Source organism: Parasteatoda tepidariorum, chromosome X1 (assembly GCF_043381705.1).
Source record: "Parasteatoda tepidariorum isolate YZ-2023 chromosome X1, CAS_Ptep_4.0, whole genome shotgun sequence".
NCBI lineage: Eukaryota > Metazoa > Arthropoda > Arachnida > Araneae > Theridiidae > Parasteatoda > Parasteatoda tepidariorum.
This window is the reverse complement of record NC_092214.1, coordinates 437,541-447,885: the sequence shown is the minus strand read 5'-3', so window position 1 is coordinate 447,885 and position 10,345 is coordinate 437,541. Positions and strand designations below refer to the sequence as shown.

General features: G+C 30.4%; 1 protein-coding gene and 1 long non-coding RNA gene across 2 annotated transcripts; one reads left to right on the top strand and one right to left on the bottom strand.

Moving 5' to 3' along the window:
* Nucleotides 1-1,936: 1,936 nt before the first annotated feature.
* On the bottom strand, nucleotides 1,937-2,392 carry LOC107455722 (achaete-scute homolog 1a-like). Its single transcript, XM_016073390.3, has one exon. The coding sequence runs from the start codon at nucleotides 2,390-2,392 to the stop codon at nucleotides 1,937-1,939; it is 456 nt and encodes a 151-aa protein (XP_015928876.1).
* A 33-nt stretch (nucleotides 2,393-2,425) lies between these two features.
* LOC107455724 (uncharacterized) lies at nucleotides 2,426-10,314 on the top strand. The gene is made up of 3 exons (XR_001585622.3): nucleotides 2,426-3,187; nucleotides 7,722-7,924; nucleotides 8,483-10,314. It is a non-coding gene; the product is annotated as an uncharacterized lncRNA (long non-coding RNA).
* The last annotated feature ends 31 nt before the right edge of the window (nucleotides 10,315-10,345 follow it).

The following is a 10,345-nucleotide window of genomic DNA, read 5'->3' as shown; positions in this document are numbered from 1 at the left end:
AACGACCTTTTGGGACACCCTGTATAATACCTGACAGACTTCTATTTTATTTTATAACCGTCGTTGAACAGCCAATCCAATATTTTGGGTTTACGACTAATAAGGTTCAACTCCGTAGCCTTGAAATTTTGAATCAAATCCAGAAGACAAGGGAACTCCTGGATTAAGTATTGGGAGAAATTTGCCTTCGTGGATAACTTTTTGAAGGAACTAACCCGCATTTGCGTTACGTGGAGAGGAATACCTTCCATGGTTAACGAGATGGCAAGGGGACTCTAACCCATGATCCGCCTCCCACTGAGAATATTTTACGTCAGCACTGTTGTCTGTGCAAGTCAGATGCGGAATTCGTATCGACCAGCCATTGCTGGGATTCGAACCCGGTTCACCTCATTGGAAGGAGAGCGCTCTATCGCTTGAGCCATCAAGGCTCCTGCCCAAGTTTTATTTTATTTTACAACCGTCGTTGAACAGCCGATCCAATTTCTTAGTTTACGACTACGAATGTTCAACTCCGTAGCCTTGTAATTTTGAACCCAATCCAGAAGACAAGAGAACTCCTGTATTGCGAGAAATTTGGAGGATTCTTAAAATGAATTCGGTTTGCTAATCAAACACACGGAGAATATGAATTAGAACAAAACCTAAGCGGATAGAAATAGTATCAAATTATTAAATACAATTGACAGATTTATGTCTTATGAGAACGTCTTTATTATACAGTACATTCTCGAAAACCTTGTTATGTCTTCCCCCTTCACATTATATATCCACCTAATGTCGAACAGTTTCTTCCCCAAACCTTGTTTCCAAATAGAGATTGAATTTTTTCCGAAAAATCAAAAAAATACATTTCTTTTCTATTTAATGCATAATTATTTTTGACTTACTTTTAAATCATCGTTGTATTTAGATTTTTAGTAAACAATAATTTCATACATTGTAGTTAGTCTTATGTTTCATGACTTTACTTCTTAGAGTAATATTTTTCCATTTTATAGAACATATTTAGTTCTGAATTTGTTATCTCGAAAATTCTATATATATATTCTAATCTTGGATTTCGAATGTATAAATAAGGCGGAAAAATATCGCCAATCTGGCGAGATTTTTCCACCTAGATAAAAATTATCAAAATCAATGAATAATTTTTCTTTTTTTATGAGCTTTGTTTATGTAGTGCTGAAGACCCTATTAAACATTAAAAAAAGAAAAATAGATCACAAACGCTTTTCATTTTTATAAAACTGTGGATTTTCTTCATACCAGCGTTTTACTCCATTATCAGAATTAAGATAGAGGCCGCTGGCTATAGATAAGCTAAACTTGACCGAACTTTTATGAATAACTGGTGCAAACTCACAGCAGTTATGAAAATAGCATACTTTTTCCAAAACAGAGCTTTCAAAGAACAGCCAAATATGGGAGATTCGGTGGAAACAATGGGATCCATGGAGATTATTTTAATCATTAATAACAGTGTGGCGTTAATGAGTGTTTGAAATAAAAAGGTTAACGATTATAAACACTTCATCCATAAGTATTTTTTAAGGAATATATTTCACGATTTTTGGTGCTTTTATACCTTAAAAAAAACATTGATTTCTTGACTTATTTTTCGTTTCAACTTTTTGATTTGGTTGGATATTTCTTGTCTTCTTTTTTCTTTGCTCTTTATTAATTTTTTTGTCATTATTTACTCAAAAACAACGATAAATATTTCTTCTTAACCAAAATTTGTTATACGAAATTTGTTTCATGGTTACTCTTTCCTCACCCAGTATAAATATAATCAAATTTATTTTTACTGACTATTTTATAAAATTTTTTAAATTCTTTTAACAAGTCTAACTACTATATTTACAAAAATATTCTCCAAATAAAAGATCAATTCCGGAGAGAGTCAATCAGAGAGATGATCTTTGGAAAAGATTCGTCAAGTAAACCAGGATTGAGGTGGCTGATATTCATACAAGTCATTAGAATAATGCATATTGCCAGTATAATGTTGAAAAGTGGTTGAATGCATGCCATCAGCCAAATGATAATTACCAGAAACGGTTGCAGGTTGAACATAGCAATAAGATTGTTCTTGTAAGCATATCTGGTTTTCCATTAGCAATTGCTGGAGTTGCCTTATATACATAATAGCAGCTCTTAGAGTTTCTACTTTGCTGGAACGACGACCTCTGTTACATCTTTCGCGAGGAACTCTGTCTCTCAAAATAGCAAACCCTTGATTGACGAGTCGAACACGCTTACGTTCACGTTCATTTCTTTTAGCAATAGATACCACTTCTTTAGATTGACTTTCTTTTGGAATTTCTTCAGGTTGTTCTATCGGGAAATAAGTTGTTGAATCAATGTTCCACACGTTGTTTCCTCTTGACATTCTTTCAAATCTTTAAATCTTTGCCATCTGAAATAAATAATAATTTATTTAATACAAGTGATATTTTTTGTCAATTTTGATGAACAGTATTCGGAAATAAATTACAATTTTTTAATTCGAATGTTTTTTGGTCAATATTGATTAATAGTAACTGGCTCCCTGAAATGAATTATAATTTTTAAAAAAAATATAAATGACATTTTCATCAATTTTGATGAATAGTAACTTGATCTCAGAAGAAAATTAATACGAATAAATACTTTAGTGTGAATTTTATGAATAGTGAAAAGAAAAAAAGAAATGAAATGAACCTTTTACTAATGTGAACGCATTCTGCCTCATAACTAAATATTGAATCTATCAGACTGATAGCTAAAAAATTAAGATATTTAAATGTTTTTCCATAATAGGTGCTTTCATTTGTGAACTTTATTAATACCTAGTAAGTAAGAAAATATCTTTGTCAGTTCTATCTTGTTGGATGCCGTATGATTATCGAATTTAACTTAATGACAAGAATTAAATTTTCGATATTATTTTGCTATCTTCATTTCTGAAATTTTACTTGTAAGTCTTGAAAGTACATTTCCTTTTAAAAATTTTGCGTAGAATATGTGTGAGAAATTATGAGCAGATGCAAAAATATCTTTGCTATTTTATTGAGAATTTGATTGTCTATAATAGCATGAAAACAATGTATCATAGGTGCAGTTTCAGAGATGGGACAGCAGTTCTCAAAAAGTGTTCTGCGGAAGGCTCCGAGAGAAAACTTCAACTGCAATTATAAAGCAACCAGTAATCTATAACTTTTTTAATGTTTTTTTTTATGACTTATTTTAAGTGAAATGCTAACTAAAAAAGAAATAGCTATCACAAATAAAAAAGTATTTGACAATAGAATAAGTAAAAATTCAATTCAAATAAATATTTGAGTAAGTTAAATGTTTGAAATAAAACAAAGGTAATTGAAATACATTAAAGATTATCCTAATTCACTGTAGATTTAAGTGATCAAAATAAAATTTTCTTAATACAAGTGAAAAATGGCTTCGAATGAACACGTAAGATTTTTTAAAAAAAGGAATGGCTTTTAAATATTTTTATGCAGCATTGGCTGTAACTGATGATTTATCAATCCTTAATGATTTTATTTTTTGAATTATTACTTTATGTGTGCACTATGTTTCACACATTTCCCCATTAATGCGTGTTTTTTTACTTTTCTTTGTTATCAAGAATTCTAAAAAAAAAAGGCACCGAGCTTGTTATTATGGAACAACTTACAATTAAATTGTGTAACTAATTAATATTACAAAATGATTGGGGAACAGAATGCTGTTCCTCGTCCTATTTCGTTCACAGAAAGTGATTGCATTAAATCACAATAATTTACCAATTTTAATGTAAGTAATCAATAAATAAATTTTAATAATAAACAAGCTAAAAAACCTATCTATAGAAATTCCATATTTAATTTACTTTATGCTTTATGAAATGGTGTTGGCAAAAATGTTTACAAATGTTATGAAATTACTCTAGAATATGGATTTTTCATTATTATAAATTTTTAATCATCATTACTCTGAGAAGAATAGCTGTCTGAAGAAATTCAGTATTTAATTTACTTCACGTTTTGTAAAAAATCAATAAATTTTGCAAATAATCAATATTTTTTTAATAGTCACACTAAAAATCTGCAAAAAAAGTTACTTATTTTATCTATTTCATATTTTATAAAATGGTGTGTGTAGGAATGCTGAAAAATATTTTGAAATTTTTACAGTATAGGACGAAATGACGCCACTGAGAGAAGGGCATCATCAATATCAAACCCACTGAAAAAAAAAGAAAAAAGATTCCGCCAATTAAGATGGATTAGCGTAGATGCCCAAATCCCTGATTGTGGGGGGGNGTCAAATCTAGCTATGAGCACTAGAAACTTTCCCTACATAATCGTTGCAATGAAATTGTGAATTTTAAATGTTGCCAACTAAATTATCGAACTGAGGAGTAAAGCAAAACTTTTTTCAGCTAATGTAGCACCCAAGGAGGAAAACTAATTAAATTCTTTCGGATTCAGGTCTGGAAATCCTTGATATGATTGTGCCAGTAGAAGAATTTTCTATTATATTTAGTTTAAAGGAATAAAAAGAATAAACTACGACATTTAGAAAGGATTATTAGTTTTTTTTTTCTTTTAAAATTTGATAAATTTTTTCTTTCTTTGACTTGTTAATACATAAAATCCATGTTGACTAAAAAGTTCAATTACCTTGAGCCGCTAACCAGTTTTTTTTATGCATAATAGTATTATAGTAGATTTATCTTCTAAAAAATGAAATGAAAATATACAACCTGCTAGAATTTGCTGAGCGTACCAAAAGAATTATCAATACAAGGTGAGGTAACTAAAGAAAAGTCAGGTCGAAACAGATTTTTATTGATTTTGGTAAAGATCTTGATTTTGAGTTGGCGTTTCTACATTCGGAGTAAAGTGATCGAGAATAGCAATCAGTCGAACAGGCGCTAAGGAGTCACTCCGGGGGGGAGGCATCGTCGTTGAGGTATCACGTTGATAGCCGGACCCTTCAAAGTCATAGTTTCTTCATTATGATCCAAGACAAATAAATAATACGTTGGGAAGCTTTTTATTCTCGATACAGCTCAAAATGCGTATTTATTTACAAAAATGGCACAAAATGCGTGTTTACCAAAATGGACACAGCTAACGACACGTGTTTACGAAAATTAACACTTCTTGAAATGCGTGTTTAAGAAAATGGATGTAACGTTTGATTACGTTTTTTCAAACTTTTATTATGAGATCAAATAAATTCTTCATGTCATGTAGATTTTTAAATAAATTCTTATTTTGATATCATCTATATGCATAAATCGCGCGTTACATTTTTCAAAATTAATCTTATTTTGAAAAGATCTTAAAATGTTTTACAATGTTGCTGAATGTTATGGTAGTAAATTTATGTTGCTGGAATTTCACTTTATTATTCAGAGTTTTGAATGACATCGCTTGAAAAGTTGCTACTGAAATAGTCATCCCAAGTCTGTAATGATTATTCTTAGTGTTTAAATAAGTAAGGAAAAGTACTCGTTGTAAAGTTCCATTTTCACGAACACACATTTTGATCTGAAACCTTTTCTTAAATAATCTGTGTCCACTTTTGTAGACTCGAGCTGACCAGAGTGAATAATCAGATTTTTTCTTGAAAACCGATTTCTTCCAATCTATTCATTTTTAAGTTAGACATACCTTAATGGTCAGTGTGAATTACTTGTATATTTTTTAAATGTCTCCGTCAAAAGGTTGCAAGTTTAACAAAAACGGTTAATTCAACGTTTCTTTTAAATTTTTCTTTTTATATTTCACGAATATAAATAGTATAAAAAAATACACAATCTACATTTCATTAATCTAATCTTTCATTACTATAAAGATAAAGCAGTTTTAAAGTAGTACATACTTATGTAAAGAAACAAAATAAACTATATAAGATTTTCGTAAGACTAATGACATTATATGGAAACGAGTGATGGACAATGAATAAATCAGTATGATAAATTAGAAGAAGAATCTTATTTGTGAACTAGAAAGGAATTTTTGGAGCAGTTAGGGTGAATATGGAGTATGGAACACTGGAAAAAACTTTGAATTGTGCACCATATTTAACATAGTTAAAAGCAATTAAAATACAGCCTATGAGATGTGGTTTTGTGATATCTATAGGTAAAACGATAATAACTCAGACAAAAATGTGATGGGAAAAGGAAACGCTTATTAGGTGGTGTGGTTAAGTGACTGAGCTGTGTATGTGAGTAAATCGATGGAATCAGATCGATGAAATAAACTTATTGAGACAGCCAATCTGAAAAAGTCGCACGCATTAGACACCGCTTGGTGCGATCGAGAATGAACGACTTGAAAATCGAAAAAAAACAGAATTTGGTACATAATAACATCACACCATATCTTACAGCAAAGAACAAAGTACCTATTTCGTTGGTAGAGGAGGAAATTGGTCCATTACATTGGCTATTTTATTATTTTTTGCATTTTTCCCTCTCCAAAGACACCGCTTGGTGCGATCGAGAATGAACGCCCTGAAAATCGCAAAAAACAGAATTTGGTACATAATAACATCGCACCATATTTTACAGCAAAGAACAAAGTACCTATTTCGTTGGTAGAGGAGGAAATTGGTCCATTACATTGGCTATTTTATTATTTTTTGCATTTTTTCCCTCTCCAAAGACACCGTTTGGTGCGATCGAGAATGAACGCCTTGAAAATTGCAAAAAACAGAATTTGGTACATAACAACATCGCGCCATATCTTACAGCAAAGAACAAAGTACCTATTTCGTTGGTAGAGGAGGAAATTGGTCCATTACATTGGCTATTTTATTATTTTTTGCATTTTTTCCCTCTCCAAAGACACCGCTTGGTGCGATTGAGAATGAACGCCTTGAAAATCGCAAAAAACAGAATTTGGTACATAATAACATCACACCATATCTTACAGCAAAGAACAAAGTACCTATTTCGTTAGTAGAGGAGGAAATTGGTCCATTACATTGGCTATTTTATTATTTTTTGCATTTCTTCCCTCTCCAAAGACACCGCTTGGTGCGATCGAGAATGAACGCCTTGAAAATCGCAAAAAACAGAATTTGGTACATAATAACACCACACCATATCTTACAGCAAAGAACAAAGTACCTATTTCGTTGGTAGAGGAGGATATTGGTTCATTACATTGGCTATTTTATTATTTTTTGCATTTTTTCCCTCTCCAAAAAGTGGTTAAGAAAATTTTGAAAAAATTGACCAAACTTATTTTTATCAGTTTTATAAGAGTAATACTAGAGATTTTTTTTATTTCCAATGCCCACCTGTATTTACATTTTGTCAGTTCAGAGATTTTCAGGGCAGATTTGTTAGACACTCTTTCAAGGGCACCATATTAGGTAGGCCAACGCTGCTTCCACAGTAAGGACAGAGAATGAAAGAACATTCATGTCTTACCCGGGATTCAAACATTTCTGATGCAAAGCCCTGACCCCTGCGCAGTCCGGTTGGCATACTAGAGAACTAGTAGCTGGATTTTTCTAGAATCGGTTTTAACTTCCTAAGATCTCATTGAATGGTTTATTTTGAACCAATTGTTTATTATGAAAGGGTTTATTTTTCTTTATTATCTGCTTACAACTACTTAATACACTGTAAAAAACACGGAAAATGTTTAACCGATACTTGGTGCAAAGTTTCTAATTACACTAGTTTGGTTAAATGAAAAATTGTTTTATTTCAGTTGCACCATAAATTGGTAAATATGATCGATAAATAATTTTATGGCGCAATTGATTGCACCAAAATTTCCTACTATGAGGGACACAAGCTTTAACAGTGACCGATAATTTATTTTTCAACTGTTGACTACTGGATGATTTTGTTGTTGAAACTTAGTATAATCTCGTGCGCTCCTGTCTTTGAAATTGACTATTTCTTTTGAAGGTAAGTAAATTTTGCTTATTTACTTGCATTAATTACTGATAATCTTTAAAAACTTTGTTAGATAGTTCTTCTAGAAAACTCCTTGTATGAAATATTTTCAGTAAATAACATCCATCTTATGCGCACAGAAAGTTCAATACAAGTGATAAAAATAAGGCAATCTTTCAGCCTGTGAAATTATACTCTGTTTTACCTCAAGTTGGCCCTTGAGAGAAAGGCTGGTAGATCGGATTGTCATTTAAACTGGGTTTTTCTTTAAATTGGTTGGGGTGCTCGAAACTAATTTTAAAAGAAACAAAATATTGTGTTTAAAAAGTTAATTTTTCAGAATTAAATAGAAATAAAAAAAATACTTAGATACTCATAAATACTTTGCTTTAGATACTTATTTTTCACTGAAATTTTTTTTTTGTAAATTTATGTATATTAATTTAGCCCACATTGGAGATTTGTGGGGGAAGGAAAAGCTAACATAAGCATAAATCGAACGTTTTCATTGATCATGAAAAAGATCATATGTATTTTTTATAATATTTTTTATTTATTTATTATTTTTAGGAAAATTTTTTCTGAAAAGTTATGTTTTTATTGTAAAAGGAATCTGTTATTCTGAAATATATCTGCTTCTATAAAACAAAAGAACTTTACTAAAGAGACAATCCTCACAAACAGTATACATGTGGAGTTTTAGTACCATCAACATGAATACTTGTGTGTTTATCAGCTGCCATAACCCGAACACATGGACTCAACATGAACTCCTTGATGTATCCAAGTGGTTATCATGTTGTTTATTTAGTATTTTACTGTTGACAGTTCCTCTGCAAACTGTGGGGTCTCCCTGCATAGAATTCAATTCATAATTTCTCATGAGGAGAAATTCTACTTGGGTGCTTAGACACATTTTATCAACAAAAAAATGAAAAAAATAAAAATATAAGTAAGTAAATAAATAAATAAGTAAATGAATAAATTAAAATAATTATATTTCAAAGTATATGAACCTTCCTTTCCAGGATCTTTGTGGGTGTAAAAAGATAAAAATACCTCCCCCCACCACGTCTTATTAATAGTTGGTCTCGAAATATATTTTCAGATGGTGAAATGTTTTCAAAATTTTCTATAAGAGCCACAATTTCTCAATTTTTTTGAAATTGTATTTAAAAAGTAGTAATTAAAATATGACTTGCTTTGATTAATCTAATTTTTCTATGTTAGGAAAGAGTAAGGGTTCAAATTTTGCGTCGTCTGTTAAACTATTTCAAATCCTATACATCTTAGTAGCATAAATTACATAATTTATGATCTTCTTTCATTAGTACAAATACACCAAAAACTTCAATGATTAGGTAAGAAAGAGTCTTAGGAAAAAATATTGTTATAACCTGTGCAAAGCCTATTGAAATATTTTTTCTGTCTAAATTATCAGCGTTCTAGATGACAGTTTTTCCAAACTTTAAAATAAATTTAAGAACAGCTTACAAACAAAGAATGTGTGTAGTTTTAAGTTTTGAGAATATAGAATCGGTGTTTGGAAAAATATTAATTTTTTTGCAGAAATGTTCCGAAGTTTTATTTGTGTGTAATCTTTTTAACTCTTGTGTTTTTCACATAAAAGGTTATCAACTGAAAAAAATGTGATGTAGTTAAAATAATAGCACCAGAAAATCTTTAAGATTATTATGTATATATTTTACTTCATATATGATCTGCAAATAAAATTTTTCCAAATGAGTAAAAATTCGTCTAGTCCAGGAATCAAATTTGGGATTTTAGTTTTACTTCAGAGACCAAGCTTTTACCACTTAATTCACCTTGCAAACATGAATTTACTCGGAATACCTTATAAGCATTAGTAACCTGATCTATGAAAATGATATAAATTACAAAGATATGTAATAAGAAATATTGGTTTTTCTCAAATACTATTAATTTGTACAGTACTTTTTCCCCAACTGAGTGGATTTTTAATTATTTTATCAATTAGTAAATTATGTTTGTGAAAAAGTAATTTAGCTATATTGTAAATTTTAATTCAGATGAGTATATCCAGAAATTTAGTATCTTATTAAAATATTGAAAATTTTCAGATGATCCCAAATTTCGAAACTGTAGGGGAGAGTGGGGTCAATTGTAACAGGGTACGATTGTAACAGAGCAAAAATTTCGAGTGTCGGGTTCTAGATTTGATTCCTAGGTGGCGCACAAGGTGTATTTAATAGATCTACATGTACACCCCTGCTTTCAACCATTTTTATGTACTTTTGAAAGAGTTACATCACAAAAGATATTTTCACGCTACGTAAGTGATTTTTTTTGGTATTAGAATATTATATTGTAACAAAGTAATTTTGTTTAAACAAATAAAAATTATTAACCGAATATGTAAGTGGGCACCTTAATTAACATTTCAAAAAAAAA